General features: G+C 45.6%; 1 protein-coding gene across 3 annotated transcripts in view; it reads left to right on the plus strand.

Annotated features, from left to right (window-relative positions):
• Positions 1 to 24,346, plus strand: part of KLHL3 (kelch like family member 3) — a 117,276-nt gene that overhangs the window by 34,846 nt on the left and 58,084 nt on the right. For all 3 annotated transcript variants that reach the window (XM_078067472.1, XM_078067475.1, XM_078067474.1), the window contains 2 exons: positions 6,292 to 6,413; positions 15,265 to 15,427. In XM_078067472.1, coding sequence (XP_077923598.1) covers positions 6,292 to 6,413; positions 15,265 to 15,427 — 285 coding nt within the window. The remainder of the gene's footprint in view (positions 1 to 6,291; positions 6,414 to 15,264; positions 15,428 to 24,346) is intronic.

A 24,346-nucleotide genomic window follows, 5' to 3' on the forward strand; every position in this document is an offset into this window, starting at 1 on the left:
CTGATAGAAGTATGGGATTGCTTGAAGTCCTAGGCTCTGTGTGGTTTTTGGAGCTGTCTAGGTACAAGGTCCTCAGGTATAGCCTGAGGATTTAAAGAAGTTTAAGACCTAGTCCTTAAGTCCAGGCCAACATCATCTTTCACCTAATTTCCTCCAGCAACCTTTGAACTGGTCAACCTGCCTCCTATTTTCTTCCCTTACTCCTAGCCCATTTTCTACACTGTAGCTATCACATCTAAAATATCAATCTGATGTATCTCTTAGCTTCTTAAAATCTGTCAGGGGCTTTCCATTGCTCTCAGGATGAAGTCTGAACTCCTTGGCATGGCCCACAAGGCCCTCCAGTGGTCTAGACCCTGCTTATATCTCCAGCCTCGTCTCCCCGTTCCTCCCTTTGCATGCTGTACTTCTGCCACATTCAACTTCTTAGGGACCTGGAACAGGTCATGTTCTTTCTTACTTCTCTTTGCCTGGAATATATATTCTTCCCTCATACTCACCTCTCTTCTGAATAACTATGACTCCTTCTTCAGATCTCATTTTAGATCAATGGTTCTTAACCATTATGAATTAATCTGATGAAAACAATGGACTCTGCCCCCCAAAAACAACTATGGGCTCTTGTGTGATCATTTGGATTACAGTTCAGGGTGCAGGAATCCCTGCTTAAGAACCCTTTTTAAGCTGAGCCTTTTTTCTAGTATTTAACATACTTTGTAATTGTTGGTTTACTTGTCTCTTTCTCCACTGGACTAAACTCCATGAAGGTAAGGGCCATAACTTATACATCATGGTGTCCTGTGGCCTAGCACAGTGCTTGGCACATAAGGACTGTTTGATACACGTTTGTTGAATGAATGAATGAGTGGGTGAATGAATGAATGAAAGAACAAATGAAAGAACGAACAAATATCTGCCCTTGCTTGGATCATATTCTTTTTGGAAGAACAGTACATGCAAGGTACAGATGACAAGCAGACATGGAGGGGGCTAAAAATATGTGCAACTAACAGACATTTTCTGAAAGTTCAGAAACTGAACTTTCTGGGCTGGGCCTCTTGGGAAAGATAGAAGAGGAGGGCTCTTGGGTTGACCTTGAAGATGGAAGGACTTACAGGGTTCATGTTTTGTTTTCTAGGAATATTTTGTCAGAGTAGTGGAAGTGAGGAAAGGAGCAAGAATGACCAAGCCTTTGTTGGTTTCTGCCCCTCAGGAATTGCTGGAGTCCATGGAATTATGAGATATCAAGAGAAAGCCCCTTTTCTTCCTTCCTTTTTTTTTTTTGTTTGCTCCAACAAGTATTTTTTAAGTGCTTGTTATACGCCAAGAGCTTTGGTGTCGAGGATATTTTGGCAAATAAACTTGACAAGATCTCATCCCTCTTGGTTCTTGCTTGCCTAGGTCTTATGTACTAAGTTGTCCTTAGAATTTGGACCAAAGCCTTGTTTGGGAATACTTTTATCAAGGTCATTAGTTAGGGTGAGGTTTCAATTACACAGGGATTTATGAGAAATGAAATGCGGTCTATAGTTAGGCCAAGATGCAAATCCCAGCCCTGTCTGTCGCTAGCTATATGCAAATACCTTTTGAAATGCCAGTTCTTTAATTTGTAAAGTGGAAATAATATCTACCTTCTGGAGTTGTTACAAGGATCAAATGAAATAATGTGTGCCAACCCTTAGCAGAGGTCCTGACACACAGTAGTAACTATTATTGCTACCATTTTCAGAGTCTGTTTAAGCTGAAGCCTTAGTTTAGTGCAGTAATTTCTGCTGGTCTGTAAGAAATACTTAAGATCGGATTTGACAAGTCTGCGTGACTTATACAGGTTTCCAATTTCCTATAAGGGAACTTTGTTTTTTTTAAAAGATTTTATTTATTTATTTGACAGACAGAGAGAGAGAAGAGCAGGGGGAGCAACAGAGGGAGAGGGAGAAACAGGCTTTCCGCAGAGCAGAGAGCCCAACACAGGACTCGATCCCAGGACCCTGAGATCATGACCTGAGCTGAAGGCAGACGCTTAACCGACTGAGCCACCCAGGCAGCCCTATAAGGGAACTTTCTTAAAACATAGGTTTTGTTTTTGAGGCCATGGTCTTTCTTTCACATGTTTTTTTTCCCCTTGTTTATTGAAGTTCTAAGTATTTAATACAGATAATTAGAAACTTCAAAGTCATGTTAAAGAAGCAAGAAAAAAATCTCCCAAAGTTCCACCATCTAGAAAATTGTGTCTTAATGTTTACTGTACATTTGACTAATAAGAATGATCTTTCAACCCCCAGAAAAATAAAACTTTTGACCATATATACTAATATTTTCATATAATTTTAGGAGTTTCCACTTGTTTACCCCAAAGTTACAAAATTGACTAATATGACTCCCAAGTACAGATTCCACAGAGAAAAAACAATCAAGCTGGGCTCTGTTTTCACACTCATATAAGGGCTTCTGAATCTCTTGGTTCTTGTGTTCAGGTGCTTCTTTTTTCAGTCTTTTTTCTAAGGCCCAAGTTCTTAACCAAAGAATTGACTGTCTGTAATTATCTTTTGCATTATAATTATCAACTGGACTCTTACTGATGAACTTCTTAATAGCTATTTATTTATTTAAAGATTTTATTTGAGAGAGAGAGAGCAAGCACACGAGTTGGGGGAGGGGCAGAGGGAGAGGGAGAAGCAGACTCCCCACAGAACAGGGAGCCAGATGTGGGACTCGATCCCAGGACCAACTGAGCCACCCAGGTGCCCCATTAATAGCTATTTAGAGAGAGAAGTTGAACTTCTGATTTCCTTGGGTGTGTGTTTTATTTATGTGTCTTGGAGTAAACTCAAGAGGGAGATTGTGAGAGCCTGTCTAATGGGTGCAGTAGAAATCCACTGTCCTTTCCTGTTTCCTGTTAGCCTCTTTGTGCTGCCTCAGGGCCCTTTATACTGAGGCCTTTTCACTGGCTTCTACCAGCAATCAGAGAGAAGACAGAACACAGTGGAGGGTTTCTGGTCTACCTGATCTGGCAGTGGAGGGAATGGGCAGGATTCGGAGTGGTTTTCCTCCCTTTCCTCCCTCTTCCAGACTCATTCAAATCTCTAACTGTGTCAGGATGGGAATTGTGGATTGGTGGAAGAATCATGTGCAGCCCGTGCAGCTTGGAGGTGGGCGTCTGCCGCCCACACGCTGTACTGTACTTTATTTTCTTGGCTCCATTGCACAAATTCCACAGAGAGAAAACAACTACCCAGGCTCTGTTTTCGTACTCACACAAGGGCTTCCGAATCCCTGTTTCTTGCAGTCAAGTTGCCCTTTATTTCAGCCTACAAAGACTCATGCCTAGCCTGTCTCCTGCTTCTGAAATCAGCAGCGTTTGTTGAATGAGCCTGGCTATAATAAACCCATGTGCTGTCTAGAGAGCACAGGCTGAGCTCAGGGGCCTCAGGACTGCAGATGTGGCGCCACGGCTGCCCTAGTTCACAGGCTCTGTCCTTCCTTTGTTGGATTATTATCAGGGCCTCCCAACTGTTTTCCCTGCCTCTGATCCAGCTTCCACCATGTGTCCAAAATTTCATTCAGAAATGCCCATCTGTTGATGTCATTCTCCTGTTTATAACCTTTCAGTGGTGCTACACTTAGGAGAAAGTCCAACCTCATTTGCATGGCTTACAGGGCTCTGCAAGGCCTGGCCCCTGGCTACCCCTCCAGCTTCCTCTCACTGTCACCCCGGACCAGCCTCTCACTGTTCCCCAAATTTATCCTTTTGGCACTTTCTTGCCTTTACACCTAAGGTTCTTACCTCCAGCTCATGCTCCCTCATCTTTGCTGCCTGTGGAAATACCCAGCTTCAATGTGACCTCCTACTAGGATGACTTCCCAGGGTTGGCTGCTCCATCTTCTGCATTCTTGGGATTTAGTATAGAGCAGTGAGTATGAGTGTGGGCTCTAGGGTTCTACTCCCTGGTTTCAGTCCCAGCCTGGCCCCTTCCTAGATGTGTGACTGTGGACAAAATGAATACCCACCCTCCTGTGCCTCAGTTTCTTCATCTGTAAAATGGGGGATAATATTAATGAAACTCATGAGTGGTTGTGAAGATTGAAAGAGGCACCACTTTCTTTTTTTTTTTAATTTAATTTTATTATGTTACGTTAGTCACCATACAGTACCTCATTAGTTTTTGATGTAGTGTTCCATGATTCATTGTTTGTGTATAATACCCAGTGCTCCATGCAATACGTGCCCTCCTTAATACCCATCACTGGGCTAACCCATCCCCCACCCCCCCCAAAACCCTCAGCTTGTTTCTCAGAGTCCATAGTCTCTCATGGTTGTCTCCCCCTCCAATTTCCCCCCCCTTCATTTTTCTCTTCCTACTATCTTCTTCTTTTTTTTTTTTTTAACATATAATGTATTATTTGTTTCAGAGGTACAGGTCTGTGATTCATCAGTCTTACACAATTCACAGCACTCACCATAGCACATACCCTCCCCAGTGTCTATCACCCAGCCACCCCATCCCTCCCACCCCCCACCACTCCAGCAACCCTCAGTTTATTTCCTGAGATTAAAAGTCTCTTATGGTTTGTCTCCCTCTCTGGTTTCATCTTGTTTCATTTTTATCCTCCCTTCCCCTATGATCCTCTGTCTTGTTTCTCAAATTCCTCATATCATGAGATCATATGACACTTGTCTTTCTCTGATTGACTTATTTCGCTTAGCATAATACCCTCTAGTTCCATCCACATCATTGCAAATGGCTAGATTTCGGGTTTTTTGATGGCTGAGTAATATTCCATTGTATATATATACCACATCTTCTTTATCCATTCATCTGTTGATGGACATCTTGGCTCTTTCCATAGTTTGGCTATTGTGGACATTGCTGCTATAAACATTGGGGTGCACGTACCCCTTTGGATCACTACATTTGTATCTTTGGACTAAATACCCAGTAGTGCAATTGCTGGGTCGTGGGTAGCTCTATTTTCCAACTTTTTGAGGAACCTCTATACTGTTTTCCAGAGTGGCTGCACCAGCTTGCATTCCCACCAACAGTGTAGGAGGGTTCCCCTTTCTCTGCATCCTCGCCAACATCTATCGTTTCCTGACTTGTTAATTTCAGCCATTCTGACTGGTGTGAGGTGGTATCTCATTGAGGTTTTGATTTGGATTTGGATTTGGATTTCCCTGATGCCGAGTGATGTTGAGCACTTTTTCATGTGTCTGTTGGCCATTAGGATGTCTTCTTTGCAGAAATGTCTGTTCCTGTCTTCTGCCCATTTCTTCATTGGATTATTTGTTCTTTGCATGTTGAGTTTGATAAGTTCTTTATAGATTTTGGATACTAGCCATTTATCTGATATGTCATTTGCAAATATCTTCTCCCATTATGTCAGTTGTCTTTTGGTTTTGTTGACTGTTTCCTTTGCTGTGCAAAAGCTTTTTATCTTGATGAAGTCCTAATAGTTCATTTTTGCCCTTGCTTTCCTTGCCTTTGGTGATGTGTCTAGGAAGAAGTTGCTGCGGCTGAGGTCGAAGAGGTTGCTGCCTATGTTCTCCTCTAGGATTTTGATGGATTCCTGTCTCACATTTAGGTCTTTCATCCATTTTGAGTCCATTTTTGTGTGTGGTGTAAGAAAATGGTCCAGTTTCATTCTTCTGCATGTGGCTGTCCAATTTTCCCAACACCATTTGTTGAAGAGACTGTCTTTTTTCCATTGGACATTCTTTCCTGCTTTGTCGAAGATTAGTTGACCACAGAGTTGAGGGTCCATTTCTGGGCTCTCTATTCTGTTCCATTGATCTATGTGTCTGTTTTTGGAGGCACGACTTTCAAGTGCTTCGCATAGTGCTTAGTCCCAGTTAGCACTCAGTAAATGTTACTTTGTATTGTTGTTGTTATACTGGTACTTTGTATATATCTCTATTAAGCTCAGATCATCTCATATATTTTTATATATCTGCTGTGCTAGACCATGTTCTCCTTGAGGACAGGTGCATCTCTTGTTTACTTTTCCTGGCCCTGTGTATATAAGCTTACAGGAAATGTTAGTCGAATGAGTTACTGCACACAGATGTGCTTCAAAATGGAAATGGGCGACAGAGTGGGGAATGTTTCAAACTGGTTTGTGGATGATCACAGATCCAAAGTTGGTGTGACCCAGATGTCGGCTGTTTTATACTCCTCTGTGCCCGAATCCTTTCTGCTGCCTGCTGGTGCTTTTATGTTGCTAAGACAGGGCAACTTTCTCTGTGAAAGTTAAGCACCAAGTTTGTGTCCATTTTGGTTTTGTTTTGGACTGTAGGTGACATGTCTGAGAGTAAAGCCAAGAAGATAGAAATCAAGGACGTGGATGGGAGGACGCTGAATAAGCTAATTGACTACATCTATACGGCAGAAATTGAGGTGACCGAAGAGAATGTCCAGGTAAACTCAGCCCCAGCTCACATCTCATCCCACACTCAGGGACATTGTTCTACAGCCTCATTTCACTGAACCCTTGCAACAACTCATTTGGTACCTGGAGAGGAAACTAAAGCTCCAAAGAGGTTAGGTGACTTGCCTTGCATCACATGGCATGTTGGTGGGTGAACGACCCTCAAACTCATGCCTGCCTGACTGTGGCACCCATGCCCTTAACCGCGAAGCCATGATACCTCTGAATGAGCTTGGGCCCCGAGCACAAAGTCTTTATCTCATGTTGGTTCAAACTCTGGGTGAAGGAAGAACTAAAAGCCTGGTTGACCCCACTTATCCCCAGTCATCATCTCATCTCAGGGATTCTCAGTGTGGATTGTGAAGCTGTTAAAATTTTTTCCTGTTTCAACATTAGTCAGCCGAGTTTCTCTGAGCGCTCATGCTCAGAGATGGAGGTGCCAAGCACCAGGTCTGAGCCTCAGCAGGGGTGTGCGGCTGCCTTTTCCTCCTTTTGCTGCCCTGCCCTCATCCTCGGCAATCTGGAGCCTTGAAAAGAGGAGCTGAAGACACTGCTTCACCCAAAGATGTGTGTCTTTACTGTGGGGACACGATGCAGCATCGACATGCTTCAGTAGGGGAGATGGTTGAGGGTGTGGCCCACTCTGGAGGCCTCCAAAGCCCTGGGTTAAACCCAGACACAGGACAGACTATTTCTTGTCATTAAGGGCCTTACTATTTCAGTAAAGTGCTGGAAATTGCAGGTGATAATGAAGGATTTTCTTTTCTTCTTCTTTTAAAAGCACAGTTCTACCTATTCCCCTTATCCAGAACGACCACCTCCTTTACCAGGAGGTAAAGGCGGCTGAGTTGGTCATCATTTATTCATTCAATTCAACCCGAATGTCTGAGTCCTGTTATGTGCCCGGCACTTTGTTGGGCACAGTGATTGTGACAGGAGCAGTGGCTGCTCCATTGCCTGCTGTCATGCAGTTTGTGGTCTAGGGGTGAAGACAGATGCTCGTCAAATAAGCACACAGTAATGTCTGTGCACAAATTGTGGTAAGTCCTTTGAAGGAAGGGAACATGATAAACACTATCAGGGGGACTCAGTCTGGATGGATGAGGCGATCTGGAAAGGGCGCTTTTGGGAGATTGGATTTAAGCTGTGGCCAGCACATGAGTGGGAGTTGCTTCTGGTAACAGTGTGGTACAGGGTGCTGGTGAGGGTGAAGGGGACATGGTATAGGCAGGTTGGGGGTGTGAGGCGCCCTGCCTTTGGTCCTGCGGAGCCTGCCTCTCAATAGAGCCTGCCTTTGTCTCTGCCTCTGGACAGACTCTTGGATTGTTCAGTGATCTAATCTAATAATCCCCTGCCCTTTTAAAAATTGAGGTATATTTTATACACAATAAAACACATACCCGTCCCCTTTTGTTTCTGGTCTTTTTCATCCAGAATGGAGTGGGCAGCGGAGTGTTCACATCTTAGGTCTAGGAGCAGAATTGAAACAGCAGAATAACTTTTGGGCAGTAACAGTGAGTGCAGAGTAATTTGGTATAAAATGAGTATAGTGCATGTGTTGAAAAAACATGTTAAATGGATGATGGTTATATCATCGTCACATTAATGTTCACTTGGATATTTTAAAAAGTGATGTAAATAATGAGATTTACAAGATGCAAAAAATTACATCTTTTGCAACTATGAAAAATGCTAGATGTCAACCTAAAAATGTGCAGGGGGTAAATAATTTTTAAAAATCTTGCATTAGGGTCTAATCAATAACTTTAAGAAAAGATTTATTTATTTTAGAGAGAAGAGGGGGAGAAGGACAGAGGGAGAGAGAGTCTCAAGCAGACTCTGTGCTGAGTGCAGAGCCTGATGTGGGGCTCGATCTCATGACCCCGAGATCACGACCTGAGCCAAAACCAAGAGTCGGGTGCTCAACCAACTGCACCACCCAGGCACCCCTAATCAATAACTCTTAATCCTATAGTGTGGTAGGCAGAGTAATGACCCCCCCAACAAATGTCCTAATTTCTGGAACCCGTGAATATGTTAGGTTAACTGTCAAAGAGGAATTAACTTTGCAGATGGAATTAATGTTGCTGATCAGCAGAATGAGGAGATTACCTCAGATTATCGGGGGGGGCGCATGTAGTCACAGCGGCTCTCTAAAGTGGAAGGGGGAGGCAGATAAGGAGAACCAGAGAGATGTGACCCGACAGAGGCTCAACTTGATGTTTCCATCTCTGAAGACAGGGGAGCCATGAACCAAGGAATGTGGGTGGCCTCTAGAAGCAGGAAAGGCAAGGAAACATTCTCCCTTAGAGCCTTCAGAAGGAATGCAGCCCTGTTTACACCTTTATTTCAGTCCAGGGAGACCCATTTGGGACTTAGGACTTTCAGAAGTGTCAGAAAATGAATTTGTGTTGTTTTAAGCCACTAAGACAAAACCAACCCCCCTCACCCCCCAGAAAAAAACCCACAACACTGTGAGGTTGTAGATTGTATGATTGGAACCAGCTTTTTCTTCCCTTTTTATCATATCACGAGTAGTACCTCCCCCCACCCCGTGAAGAACACGTGAAGAACAAAGTGTTTACAAACTTGGATAATGAGAAGATGTTCCACTCTGGATCCTTATCGCCTGGCCGGGTGTTGATCTTTGCCGCGTTGGTCTAACCCAGTGGTATTGTGTACAACACAGTGTTCTTAAGGCGGGAGCAACAGACTCACCAGAGGACTGTGTAGAACTTGGCTTCACCATTGCTTCTGGTAAAACTACTGTATAGGGGCAGGGCAGGGGGCCAGACTGAAGATGTGCAGGTTCAGAGGGAGAAGTAGAAGTAGTGATGGGGCAGGAGTTGAGTACGGATGGAGGCCTGGCTCCACGCCTTAGCCTCACCACTGATGGGCAGAGTGCTCTTACTCTAGCCCTGTCGCCCTGCAGGGTGTCAGTTTTCCCAGCTGTAAAGTGAAGGCATGGGTCTCAGCGAGCTCTGGCCAGAGGAGACACTTACTGTGTCAGCTTCTGATCTGTGTTCCCTCTTCTACCGGAGCCTCTCTGATACCCCACCAATAGCCTGCCTCAAGGATCAGCTTTCATAATAGTACCCATTCTGTTGGGTGGTCATGAGTCAGACTGCATTCAAATCCTGGCTCCACCATTTTCTAGCTGCGAGACGCTAAGCAAGTTACTTAACCTTTCTGTGCCTCAGTGTTTTCATCTGTAATATGGGCATAATACTAGCACTTAATCTCAGAGGGTTGGTGTGAGGATTAAATGAATTAATACAGGTAAAAGCCTTAGAACATTGCTCCCCTGTGCTGGCAGAGGTAGGGGCACTCTGAGCACAGAGACCCTGTCACTAAGGAGCACATGGTCTGAGGCTGGAGACAGATGGCTAAGCACCTGGGTCCTCTCTGCTTTGGTAGGGCCAGGGTGGAGGTACCCAGGACGCAGGGAATGGCCATTGCTGCCTTGGTGAGGATCGTCAGGGGGGCAGCCTCACTGAGGAGGTGTTGTGTGGGCCCCATCTTGAAGAAGACCGTGAGGTCAGGCTTTCCTCCTCTGCCTGCATGTCTGTGTGCCCACTGGTGTATGGGCCCCTTGAGGGGCCAGCTGTGTTCATGTGTGTGTGTGGGGGGGTGGGGGGCATGTGCAGGGGCTCCACTGTGGGGCACAAGGCAGAACTCAGGGAACTGTGCATTACTCGGCATCAGTGAGATATACTAACTATTCGTTTACCTTGTTTCTCCGCACTTTAAAATGTGGTTTGGTTGGGCTGACCTGGGGGAAAACAAAACTTAAAAGGTTGAGAAGAGAAAGTTGGGATCAGATTGTGGCTGCTTCTTCATGCTGTGATGTATCTGCTGAGGCAGTTGCTCACAAGCTAGGAAGACACCCTTTGTCGAGGATTTGGTGCACCACGGAGGAGAGCGTGGAGGCACCGGGGCTCCCCTGAAAGCCTGAGAAACAATGGTCAGAGATTTGGGGCTTGCTTAAATGGCTTGCAGAGCTCCACCCTTAATTCCTTCCCAGCCACCCTTACCCTGGAGAGACGGCATTGCCCTTCCATGGTGGAGGTAACTGCCATCAGAGCTGACACTTAGTATTACTGGTTGTAAGCCAAGCATGTGTTGGTCACTTCATGTGCATTATTTCACTTAATTTCATCACTACCAAATGAGTATTCTAATATGGTCCTTCTTTTACAGTTGAAGAAGCTAATGCTCCCCAGTGGTTAAATGGGTAGTAGCTTTGGGGTTTGAATCCTGCTCTCTCCACCTCACTGTGCTCTGTTGACGTGGTGAACTTGAGTTTCTTGTTAAATCAAGGATCAGAATCTTGACTCCAGCTCATGATAATCAATAATAATAAAACCTAATTTAACTGAGCCCTCCCTGTGCACCAGGTGCTTTGTTGCCTGCTTTAAATGTATTATCTCATTTGATTCTTGCAACAGGCCTTGAAGGCAGTACCATTATGGTCTTTATTTTATTGTCCAGGTGGCAGAGCACAGAGAGGTTAAGTAATTTGCCTTTAGTCACATGGCCCGTAAGTGGAGAAGTTAGATTCTAAGGGACACTTTTAATCACAGCAGTGCTAGTTTGTTAGCTCTCCTGCTCATCTCCGACCGCTTTCCCTCTCCCTCCTTTCTTCCCTCCCTCCTTCTCTCTCTCTCTCTTCCCTCCCCCACTTTCTTTCTTTTTCTTTTTTTTTCCACATATTTTTATTTAACAATGTTTCTGTGCCAGGCCTCATGCCTGGTGTTGGCAGAGACAGACCCACTGTGTGGCTGGGGCCTTAGGCCTGTCACCTGGCCCTATGGTTGGTGGTCTCCCTCCCTCTAGGCATGGCCCTGCCTCCCTGAAATTCCAGGAGTCGGTGCTTTCTGAGGCAGGGCATTTCCTTTTGTTTTTGTTAGAGGAAACAAACTCAGTGACGGGATATCCTCTGCTGTGTTTTCATGTTATCCGAGGGAGAGAAAAAAAACAAAACGGGGCCTGCTCGTGGAAAATGGAGGGGAGGCCATTTGCAAGCTGGAGGGAAACCTGTAAACTCTCTGCTGAGGGTCATTCTAGAGTCTGTCTTCCCAGAACTGAAATGCTGGGGTGGCAAGAGGCAAGCTGAAAGCTTTTTGACCTCGAGTCTTCTTGCATCCCCATGGTGGTTCCAACCAGCAGCTCCTCCAGTGTTGGCCCCCTCCTTCCAGGCGCCAAGCGGGACTGCCCCAGTGATTCCACCAAGCTGAGGACCTGAGCTTGGCCTCTTGCTCACAGCCTGTTACTGCTGCCCCTCAAGGGAGTCGAGTTGCACGTGAGATAAGAGAAGAGGAAATCCTCCGAAAGCCCTTGTTGATGTGGGAGAGGGAAGCGAGGACAGCCACCTTATGGATGTTTTGCTCTCTTTTCTTTCACAGCCTCTGGGGATTTGTGTCTGTTCGCATGGTGTGCAGCCCCCAGAACCCCAGCGGATGGGGCCCCCATTTATCCCTGAGACACAGAGTGGGAGCAGTGATAAATCTCCCAGCCTCCAAACCTTGCCCTCAGCTTTCTGACTTTACTTTTCTTCACGCCTTCCTGTATGAAGCAAGTAGTGGGAAGAAAAGGCCCTTTGAGTCATAGCTAATCACAGTGTAAGATCAAAGAGAGGGAAGGAGCAATTAGAGAAACCACAAGCCCCCGTTCACTTGAGGAAGTCATCTTGGGAATGCTTTTGGGCAGGAGTGGACCTAAACAGGATTGGGGGGGTGTGGAAAGGTGGAAAACTTTTATAATTTTTGCCTGCTAAGTGTGTTTTGTGAACAGTAGGGAAAAGCTATGTGGGTAGCTCTATCCAGGGAGGTTTTAAAAACTGAAAGTATAACCTGAGGAATATGTTCAGGAAGTATTTATTATTTAATTTCTTTGGCCGATTGTCATGAGCTTGAGAATTTAAGCACTGACCCGTGCCGCTGTCTTTGTGGGGAAAAAGAAGGCAAGGGGGAAGGGGCCTTGTGTCCCTGGCATGCTGTCATCTTGGCTTGGCTGGGAATGCAATCTGGGGGCGGACTGGACTCTCAGAAATCCTCCTCTGTGGGGCTCAAAGGGCTGCCAGCCTGACCCTTTTGGGGCTTGCCCCACCGCTGAGTAGAGTGTGTGCTGGACAACATTTGATTATTCCTCTCCACCAGGGGTTCTTAGGGTAACTGGTTAGACGTTCCTGGCCCCGAGTGTGAACAACCACCCCAGTTTGCCAAGGACTGAGGGGTCTCCTGGGACAGAGGACTTTCAGTGCTGAAACTGGCAAAGTTTCAGCAGACCGGGATGATTGGTCAACTGGTGGCCTCAACTGTAGAATTTGTAGCTAGTTGCTGGTCCAAGGGCTATCATAGAGGTCATTTGGGGATTTGAAACACAGCTTTCCATTCCTGCTATGTATTCAGCAAGAATGGTTAATGGTTGTCTACTTAACTAGCAGGCCGAGACTAATCTGGTCCTAGAATCTGTTTGGCTAGGGTGAGCAAGCTCACAGGTTAATTGAGGTTCCCAGTTTATAGCTGCTTGGTGGCGATGGAGCTCAGGTGGTCAGATTTGGAGCTACCTTATGGTCTAAAACTCCCAAGAGTGCGTGCTTTTATCTTTCTCCGTTTCTGGAATGAACCAGTGGCTCAAAAAATACTAAGGACATGATGTTAATTTACTGTTGGGGACATAGGAGAGTGGAAGAGAGAAAGGAGAGGAGCATACTTTCTTTAACTTCCTGGAACTCAGCTGCGTGAGGGAGGAAGTTAAGCGCATAGGAAGGAAAAACTTGCCTTGTGGAGAGTAGGTGCTTAGTTCGGGAGTACGACCACGGGTGGTGGAGGCTCTTGGTGGTTTCTGCAGGTGGGCAGGGATGAGGAAGGGTGACCAGCTGCCCAGGTTTTAGCACTGAAAGTCCTGTGTCCTCGGTCCTAAGAAAACTTAGCTGCTTACCGTAGTGGAGGGACAAGGCCCAAGAATGGACAGTGGAGCAGGGTTTTTGGCCTTATTGCATGGAGGCATTCAGATATGTTTTGGGAGAAAGTCAGGGTCTAGAATTTAAATTGCTTAAAAAAAAAAAAAAGACTTTTGTAGTGCCCTGAATCAAGAAAACAAATGCATCTGTAGCCCATGTCTTCCTGGGCAAGCCCTTGTGGATGAGAACAGCAGGAGTCTAGCTGGTCCAGATGCTCTCTCTGAAAGCCAGGGGAGCAGCTGAGAACAAAGGCCTGGGATGTGGGGGTTGTTTTGGGGTGAAATGGATGCTGGGAGCCCTGAGCTCAGCAGCCTCAAAGAAAATATAATGCTCTGTGATTTTTTTTTTTTAATTTCTTTTTGTAAAGTCACTCTCAGACTGTCTACCCCTTCCCTAGGGCGGGGGTGGTAGGGAGCAGAGCTGGGGTCTAGTAGGACTGTGCCATTTCTTCTGGATTTTTGATCCAGGGGGCAGGCTTTGGCAGCTGTGGGAAAGTCCTTGGGAAACTAGAGTGGGGTTGGCGGTCTGAGCACCCCTCTGGCCTGCTCAAGCCAGTCTTCCCGGCTTTTAGGAAAAACACCTAAGCAGGAACTATTTCTGTTTTCCAAGATACAGTGTAAACATCCATGTGTTCTATGACCTTTTAAAAGGAAACTATTCTCTCCTTTGTCTTTCTCTGAGGATGTACCCAGGGATGTTCTTTACCATTTATCTGTTGGATGGGAGAATACAGTGTGACTGTCTGAGTCTCGAGGGATTTGAGGGTCACTTTTTTGTTCCAGTAGATTGCAAGCTCCATAAGAGCCGGGGTCTGGCTTACTGTGCTTACCACTAAACCCCAGAGCCTAGACCAGTACCTGGCATATACAGATGCTTAGTAATTAAGTGGTGAAGGCAGTAGTGAACAATTTAGTAAGCACCTGAGTGAAAATGGTACGCTAAAGGCTGTAGGGAAGTGCTTTCTCAAACTTGGCTGTACATTAAAAACACCTGGGGAGCTTTGGCAATGTCTCACTGTCCAGGCCACACCTCATACCTCTGAAGTTAAAATCTTTGGGGCTGAGACCCAGGCATCAGTATTTTAAAAATTCTCCAGGTGATTCAATGTGTAGCCAAGTAGGAGAACCAATCTGTCTTGGTCAGCTTGGGCTGCCATAACAGAAGACTATAGAATGGGTGGATTAAACAACAGAAATTTATTTTTCTCCTGGTTTTGAAAATTTGATGTCCAAGTTCTAGTTGGTTCAGTTGCTGGTGAGACTCTTCCTGGCTTTCAGAAGGTTGCTGTCTCCCTGTATCCTTACATTGTAGAGGGAGCAAGAGCTCTGGTGTCTCTTTGTCTTCTTGTAAGGGCCCCATCTTTATGATCTCATTTAAACTTTATCACCTCTTCATAGGTCCTGTCTCCAGATACAGTCATGTTGGGGTTAGGGTTTCAACATACACATTTAGGGGAGGAGGGCACAAACATTCAGTCCATAAGGGGCTTGTTACTCAAAGTTTGGTTCTTGGGCCAGTAGCCGCAAGCATCACCTGGCTTTTCATTAGAAATGCAGGCCCCCAGGCCCTACTCCAGACCTCTTGAATCAGAATTTTAATAAGATGCCCAGAGATTTCATATATACATGAGTGATTGGGAGACACTGCTATGGAATGTAGGGATACAGAGACTCTGCTGGTGCTTAGGGCTGCGAAGTGGAGAGTCGTGGGAAATAAGGCTCGGCTGCCCTGAAGGAAGTTTGGACTTAGTTGGACAGGCAGGGGAGGGCCACGCAAGGACCTTGAGGGAGGGAGTGCTCTGATTGGAACAGTGCTTTAGGGCGATGAGGGCCTGCTGGAGGGGATCTGGTGTCTCAGCATGTCACCTTCTCCTGCAGGTGCTGCTCCCAGCGGCCAGCTTGCTGCAGCTCATGGACGTTCGGCAGAACTGCTGTGACTTCCTGCAATCTCAGTTGCATCCCACCAACTGCTTGGGCATCCGAGCGTTTGCAGACGTGCACACCTGCACTGACCTTCTGCAGCAGGCCAACGCTTATGCAGGTAACGGGGAGCCGGGTGCCGCCCCTCTCCCGAGCTTGTGGATTTAATCACCTGGTCTGCGGTGGACTCCTCAGTTGTGAGAAGCGCACTTTCCCATGAAGCAATTGTAACTTAGGGACTCAAGACATGTGGAAAGATAGAAGATAGAAGAGTTGCGCTCGTCTCACCAAGTGGAATAGGATTAATTGCCAGACGTTTGGTACCGACAGTCGTTTTCACAGGAGATCTGAGAAGACTTTGTGGAGGGAGGAGTCATTTGAGCGAGGTCTTGAAATAATCTTTGTTGTTGTTTAAGAAAATTTCGTTCTTGATCGAAGTGTTCTATGGGTATGATTTTAGAAGTCAAATACTACTGCATGTCTTCTAAAGGTAAGCCAGAGGCCCTGTTCTGCCTTTCCCCAGCAGGTCTTCTTCTGTAGGGCCACTAACTCATCTCCAGTTCTGAGAGAATTAAAGTGCGGGTTCTGACTCCACGGAAAGCTGCTTCATCTACTTTTTACCTCCATTTATCTAAATAAAATGTTTGTATCACTATTTCGGACTTACTAGTTTGAGACAGAGCTGTTGACTTTTCACAGAAGTACAAGATTGAGCTTTCATGGACTTTCCCTCATGGATACACGCTCTACGCTCTTCCCCATTGTATTCTCCTAATACCATTTCTACAACTGAGCTGAGTAATAGATTATAATTAGTTTTTTTTTAAATCAGAATTTTTTTTTTTAATCAGAAAGGCAGTTAATAATTGTCTTTTTCAGGCCGCAATTTTATTCAACTTATAATCTCGCAGACATTAGAAAACATCTAAAGAGTGCTGGTTAATAGGGAATGAAGGGTAGCAGAGTCGGTACTAGGCATAGACTATTGGATCACATTGTGCTCCTTTGTTGGGGAGTGCGTTTATTCAACAGTGACTTGAATGCCTACTGCTAGACACTTTTTAGGTGCTGGAGAAATCATGAAAAACTAAACAATTGAAGTCTCTGCTCTCATGAAAAAGAAATTGCCCTTTTCTTTTTTATAGTGAGCGTTCCTACCACTAATTCTTTTTTTTTTTTTTTGTATATGAATTTTCTTTTTTTTATTTAAATTTTTTTATTGTCCACTAATTCTTATAAAGCAGATTTTTGTAAGAATTGAACAGTAACTGTTCATCAGATAATGTGCTGATTCCAGTTTGTTTCTCTGCTAAAGCTTGTCATCCTCTCATTTTTTTAAATTTAAATTCAATTAACCAACATACAGTACATCATTAGTTTTTGGTGTAGTGGTCAGTGATTCATTAGTTGTATATAACACCCAGTGCTCATCACATCTCATGCCCTCCTTAGTGCCCATCACCCAGTTGCCCCCATCCTCCCCCCCACCTCCCTTTCCACAACCCTCAGTTTGTTTCTCAGAGTCCAAAGTCTCTCATGGTTTGGCTCCCTCTCTGATTTTTTCCCATTCAGTTTTCCCTCCCTTCCCCTATGGTCCTCTGCACTATTCCTTATGTTCCACATATGAGTGAAAACATCTGATAATTGTCTTTCTCTGACTTATTTCACTTAGCATAATATCCTCCAGTTCCTTCCATGTCGATGTAAATGGTAGGTATTCATCCTTTCTGATGGCTGAGTAATATTCCATTGTATATATGAACCACATCTTCTCTATCCATTCATCTGTTAAAGGACATCTCGGCTCCTTCCACAGTTTGGCTATTGTGGACATTGCTGCTATGAACATTGGGGTGCGTGTGCCCCTTCTTTTCATTACATCTGTATCTTTGGGGTAAGTACCCAGTAGTGCAATTGCTGGGTTGTAGGGTAGTTGTATTTTTAACTTCCTGAGGAACCTCCATACTGTTTTCCAGAGTGGCTGCACCAGCTTGCAGTGTCAACAGTGTCAGATGGTTCCCTTTTCTCCACATCCTCACCAACATTTGTTGTTCCCTGTCTTGTTAATTTTAGCCATTCTAACTGGTGTAAGGTGGTATCTCATTGTGGTTTTGATTTATATTTCCCTGATGTCATCCTCTTGTTTTTAATGGGGTTTTGGGAGGGAGTATAGAGATGGACATGAATGTTCGGTCCACCATGTTTAACTGGAAAGAAATCTTCATTTTTTTTAAAGACTTTATTTATTTATTTTAGAGAAAGAGAGCACAAACGGGGGGAGGAGCAGAGGGAGAGGGGGAGGGAGAGAATCTCCAGCAGACTCCACACAGAGTGCAGAGCCCGATGCAGGTCTTGATCCCACAACCCTGAGAGTGGACCTGAGCCGAAACCAAGAGTCTGATGCTTAACCAACTGAGCCACCCAGGCCCCCCAGAAATCTTCATTGATATTTATTTCAACTTGATGACAAAGAAAGATCATGAGTGGCCCAGGTAATGGGTCTAGTTCTTTTAAACAATAGATTCAGGCAAGGCCCCCTCCTTCCCTTGCAGTAAGGCATCTCATTCTTCCCCCTGCCCAAACAAATACTGTTGATCTTCTGTTCTGTGTCTCCTGTCCAGCCCATGACTGGAAATGAGCTGAGGGCCTGCTGGCTGTCCACCTGCCAGCTTCCTGTGCTGTGTTAGCCCCTTAGTCTACAAGACACTGAGCATGTGCTCTGTTTCTTAGAATCCTTGTATTCCTTTATCAACCCCCAGACCCCAGGAGCCTGCATAGATTCTCATTTCTCCCTGACGTCTGTTTCGGACCCAAATGGGGCTAGTTGTGAAGATGATGATTTTTGTGAAGGACGTTCCCCAGTTGGCCCAATTCTGAATTCTGATGACTCTTCCTGACTCTGACCCTTGACTCTCTTGTTTCTCTGCTGTCCCTTCCCTGCCTTCTTTTTCATTCCTCTCCCTCATTTTCTTTCTACTTTTTTCTCAAGGAGCCCTTTCTCTCCCTGGACAGGGCTCCCCGGCCCAGCCTTTGAAGAGGTCACTTTCTTGAGGGACGTGCGCAGGCTTTGCTTTAGCAGGAGCCAAGAGCTTGGCCAAGGCCCGGGTCAGCTTGTGAGCATCTGCTGGTGCGGGGGCAAAGGGAGAGTACTTAGATGCCAGGAATTCTCTTTCTCTCTTCCCTGTCCCGCCCCCAGCCTTCTTCCTCTGCATAATGTGTACATGCACGTAGGGTTTTGTGTTTTGCAGTTGGCTGATGCAATTTTCTGAGGTTTGGGCTCTGTCCTGAAACCCCAGCTTTGACAAGGCTCCCTGCTTCTTCTAGCCTGGCTTTCCCATACTTTCCACAATCTGTGTTTTCTTCCTTTGGCCCTTTCACTGTCTAATGGTGACAGACACCAGTGGGAGAATGGGGAGTATGCAGTTAGAACACATTGTGGGTTTGGTACTCCCTGGTCCTGATGCTGTCACGGGGATTGGGTGCTGTCAGCGTTGTGGGTGTGTGTGCACGCAGATGCGTATGCAGATACCCTGATAAATTATTTTTAGTTGGCATTTACTGGGCTGTCACTATGGGTCACCCCCTGCTAAGTATTTTAGACACATTATCTCATTTAATGCATGCAGCAGCTAAGGAAACTAAGGCACAGAGAAGTGTAGTAATTGGTTGGGGTCACACAGCCGGTTGAGACAGAGGCAGGGTTCAAACCCAGATAGCATTGACTCCTGAGCCAGTGTTTATAACTACTACATTCTTTGGCTTCCAGGCTCCATTTGGACACAAGGCAGCCCTGTGGATTGGTAACCAGTGAGTGTTGGTGACTAGAGTTGACATTTTTCATTGGAAGTGTGAGCCTGGAGGACCATACCATGTAGTCACCAAATCCCAGCAGCCAGACCATGTAGACAGATGACCAGCTTCTCTGCTAGACTTGGGGGGTTTAGTCATCTTTGGGTGGGGAGGTGAGATGTAGATGTCTTCTGCTCCCCGTTGGCAGGCTGCCCTCTCATGGCACATGCGAGTCCTCCTACTGTCCCTGGCATGGCTAGCGTGACTTCAGATTGGGAGTCTCCTCCCTTTGGTGTAGGCCCTCTATGGAGCCCGTGACGATCTCCTGCTTGTAGCTTTCTCTGTAGCCCTCAGCCGTGCACATTGGAGAAGTCATGGTAATGCAGAGGTTGGTAAGACCTGGATGGGAAGATTTTAGGAGAAGCAGGGTGAAGGTGAGATTGTGAAGTGTTTAGAGAAGGATATATAAAATGATTATCCACACTTAATGCCTACCCACGGATGTGAGTCTGCTTCATTTTTTTTGGTCTTGTACCTCCTGACTTTAGATGGAACCTGGCATTCTCTGCCATCACTGCCTCTTGAGACAGAGCTGATGGCTTGTCTCAGTCCCATTATAAGTGTGGGGGTGTGGGCACTGACGAGGGTCACATACAAGGGGCAGGCAGTGTCAGCCCTTGTGGTCACAGGCTTCCCTGCCCTATGCCTCGCATTAGGAGGTGTTTTAAACCAAGAAACTACAAGGAGACCTTCCACTTCAGAACTAGGGATCAGACCAGCCAACACTTGGAGCACAGCTTCCTCTCTGTGATGGGGGTAGTACATCCATCATGCTGTGTTTCCAGGACGGCCTGGGGGATGGGAGGACAGGGAGGAGAGCTGCCTGCAGAAGTAGGTGTCCCCAGGGGCTGTGTGCCCAGGGCTCCCTGCTGGTCTCATGATCCGCAGTAAGAGGGCCTCCCATCTGGGTCCTGGTGGACAGATGAGGCTCCTCGGGTCACCACTCCTGCTGCTACTTACGGTGAGAGCCATTTCCAGAGCTTCTGATTTTGGTTTCTCTTTATCCAGTTGCTCAGGCAGGTATGTCCTGCTTCCCACGCCCTCTCTGGTCTCTGGCTAGCTGGCCTCTGCCTGTACTTGTCCACGACCCGCAGCTCTACTTCTGAATTCTATTCTGTTTTTCTCCTCTAACACAAACTTTCTTTTGCTCTTGTTATTGCTTTTGTTACTGCTGTCTTAATAGTAAACCACCCCTGACGGTTATAGAAAAAGCAGACAGGCAGAAAGAGCAGGAAAAGCACCACAGTCCTACTCAGAGAGAACCACAGGCAGCATCTTGATATAGAGTTATGCCCATCCTTACCATGGCATGTGTATGTTTTACAGCTTAAACAAAAATCTTCACATGAGGAGCCTGGGCGGCTCAGTCGGTTAAGCGTACAATTCTTGATTTTGGCTCAGGTCATGATCTCAGTGTTGTGGGATTGAGCCCTGTGATGGGCTCAGTGCCCAGTGGGAGGTCTGCTTGAGATTCTCTCCCTCTTCCCCTCCCCCCCTGCTTGCTCTCTCTCAATAAATAAATAAAAAAAATTAAAAAAAAAAATCTATCTTCAAAAAAAACCTTAGAGTATTCTGAACACCCTTCCATGTTAGCAGATACATTACTATACCATTATTACTGAAACAAATTTATTCAATAAAATTCAACTCATCATAAACATATACTCATCATAAAAAAATTCAAACAGTACACAGAGTTATAAAATGCAAAGTTAATCTTCTCCCAGGCCTTCTCTCTGAAGGGGACTGGGGGACTATCTTGGGTAGCCCTATGGAATATATATATAATATATACATATTATATATATATAATGCTTTTTAACATACCTAAATAGAAGCATTCTGTACTCATTGTACTTTTTGTTGACTTAATACAAAATCTTGGAGTTCTTTCCAGACCCTTGTGCATGACTGTATCTTATTCTTTTTCTCTGCTGCATCAGATGGATGAACTATATAGTTTACTTAAGCAGTCCTCAATTGATGGACGTTAATGTTACCAATGTTTCCCTTATAGAAAATGCTTAAGTGAGAATTGTTGTACGTGCTATTTGGAGAACACTTGCTAGTGTTTAAGTAGTAGTACGATTGTACCTGTCCAGTAGTACCAGCTTAGTAGCCTAAGGCAGCTCAAAGAGAGTGTGCACTAAAAAAAAAAATGATGGATTTTGCCAAATTGCTCTCCAAAAAATGAAACTATTTTTAAGGTGAGCTCGTGCCTTCTGCTAATTCATCAGCCGTCTGGTAAAGGCACTGAGAGGTAGACACAGTACAGCTCTGGGAAGACTGGAGCACCGCCTCTCTCCACCCTGCTGCCTGTTTGCTTTCCTGTTTGGAATGGCCCCGTCTCTTCCTGCTGTGGCAGTCCCCTTTGCTTCCTCTGGGTCCAGTTTCCCCCTCAAGGTTATGCCCCCAGATTTTTTGCTGTGATATTTTATTCTGGGGTCGGGGAGGGTTGTCGCGTGTTTAGAAGCTGACTGCTTAGACCCTTGCCCCCAGCTGATGGGGTCGCGAGCAGCTGGGAAAGGGACCCTGGCCTTTTATGCAGCCTGTTTCTTACACCTCATTTTTGTTTCCAGGACCGCTTAATCTTTAACCTCATCGGCCAGGGCCCAGGTTTATGGGGACTCTGTTGCTTGATAATTGGGCAGCCCTGTCCTGGGCCATCAGCAGAGCTGGTTGGGAGGGATGTTAATGGGACCCCATTAATGAAATGGCAATTAAAATTCTTTGGCCATGTTGTTTACATCAGTCTGCCAAAGCTGAGCTGAAGGCCTTCAGCCATGGGATGGAAAAGCCATCGGATTTCACGTGTTCGTGGAGAGAAATAGCCTTCTTTTGACTGAGTCACTGGAGATCGTGGAATGAAGTGATTAAATTAAGGGCGACGAAGATCGTTGACAAATCATTTAAAAAACATGAGCCTCTGACTCAGTGAGGGTTGTCTTATGAAATTGCCTCCTCCGACTTGGCATCATGAAATGATGACAATGATGGGTAATGATGATTGTAGGAGTTTTTCACCCTTTCTGAACACTTGCCGAACACAGGCATGGTGCTGCACATTCCGTAGGCATTACTTCATTTTGGCCACGTGACTGTGAGAGGTGGTTATTATTTCTCCAATTTATAGATGAATAAACAGAAACGCCAGGAAGCGATTATTGTAACTTGCCCAAGATCACACAGTTTGTGAGTGGCAGTGCGCGCATTCACAGGGAGGCTGTGATAGCAGAGCCCAGAGCACAGGCTCGGACAGCTTCTCTGTCTGTGGTGCCTGCCTCACTCCCGCCTCCCCCTGATTTTCTGCTGCTAACTCGAAGGTGGCAAATGAAGCAGGAGTGCAAGACGTAGCTAGTTTTTGGAGAATAAGTCTCTTTTAGGAAACTCCCCTTATCCTTCTATTCCCTGGGTAACAGGGAACTCTGGTGTCGAAGCAATAACACTGTGAACAGCGCAGTTTTGATGTAGCTCCTTGGTGTGTGTGTGTGTGTGTGTGTGTGTGTGTGTTTGTGTTAGAAACGGGGAATTAAGTCACCCAGGAAAGAGAGCTCTTATGCCACCATCCCCAGGGAGGGGAGAGGTAGTAATATTTAGGGTCTGAGGGCTGGTGGTTATGACCCTTGTGGGACATGGTCAAGGTGAGAGCCCTGTTATTTTCTGTGAGACTTTCCCTGCAGCAGGGAAATGGGGAACCCTGAAAGCCGAATCCTGATTCAGGAAAGCTTTTCTGCCCTCCAAAAATAGGGCAGTAGGGGACAGAGGGATTTAAAGCGGTTCTGTTTTATTGTGTTACCCTACTAAAATGTTTTGATTCTGTTTGTGTGTCCACCTGTGTCAGCCTGTCTTTCCTTGGTGGGCGGTGGGGGGGAGGGAGGGGATGGTGACCAGTAGTTAAAGTCAGAACTACTCATTCCTATTCCCTGGGGCTGTTGGCTCTGGAATAATGGGGTTCATTTCATCTGTGCGGGTCAGAGAAGTTATAGATGGGCTTAGTTCCATTTGTTCTGGGCTTGTGGTTTAGATGAACTTGATTAAAGGCTTAGTTTATTTCATCCCATTAAGAGGGAGGAATGGGTTTGGGATTAACTTGGGAGGTTGCCCAAGTCCTAGGCACTCCTGAAGAACGGGCAGGGAAGCGCAGGACATACAGATGTATGGACACTGAGAATTCAGCTTCGAGTAAGACATACTCACACAAGATAGACCCTGCCCTCATGGGGTTCACAGCCCCAGTATGAAGGAAAGACCGCACATGATAAAACAGCCTGATTAGGGCGATGATATTTTTTATTTTCAGTTTTGGGTTCTTTGGAAACACAAGAATATCCCTTCCTCTAGCCTGGTGGGCAGGGGGATTAGGAAAGAATCTCAAATCAGGGGTTAGGTCTAAGATTTGAACCCTGGATTGATGCCAAAGTGTTTAGAACACTACTCTTCTAAGGTTTTGTTTTATTTTTAAAGGAAGGTTTTTAGATTCATATTTTTTTTGTCTCTCTACAATAATAACCCTAAGAGGGATTCTTAGGGTGCTCTGACACCTATATTGAATTTTACTACCATGGCCTGCTTAGGACGAATTATCATCATCATGGGGACCAAGAATATTTGTTGTCATCATATAGCCTTGGTTTCAAAACCTGGCTCTACCACTTAACTGCTTTGTGATCCTAAGCACATGGCTAAATAACGTTCTGAGCTTCCATTTCTTGATTTGTGTAATGGGGATATTGATGCTTCAGTAGGACTTTGGGGAGAAGTAAGTGCCTAGCACAATGTTAGCTGCTATTAGGAAATGCCCTCAGCTTTCTCCAGGCCTGCTTCCTTGAAAAGGTGGAGCTGTGCCCCTGGAGCTAGCCTGTTTTCATCCTTTCAGCTTTGGGAAGATGTGTGTGTGTTGGTTGGTAGGGAAAGGACATCAGGTTATCTGGTGGTTTCCCCGCCCCCCCAACCTCCATAATTTCTCATCCAAATGGACAGGAACAGACATACAAAACTTGGAACTTAAAACAGTGCTTGTTACTTATGGTAAAGGCTGGTTAATTAGGACTCTTAACCAAAAGTCTTAAGTGGCTTTTCCCCCACCCCTGTTCCCATTCCTCCTACGAAAAAGAAGCAAAAAGACTAGAAGAGTTAGAGTTTATTATTGGAGAGCTCCCCTTCAAGGGGCTAGTCCATGGTTAGAAGATAC

Source organism: Halichoerus grypus, chromosome 2 (genome assembly GCF_964656455.1).
Source record: "Halichoerus grypus chromosome 2, mHalGry1.hap1.1, whole genome shotgun sequence".
In the NCBI taxonomy this organism is placed as follows: Eukaryota; Metazoa; Chordata; class Mammalia; order Carnivora; family Phocidae; genus Halichoerus; species Halichoerus grypus.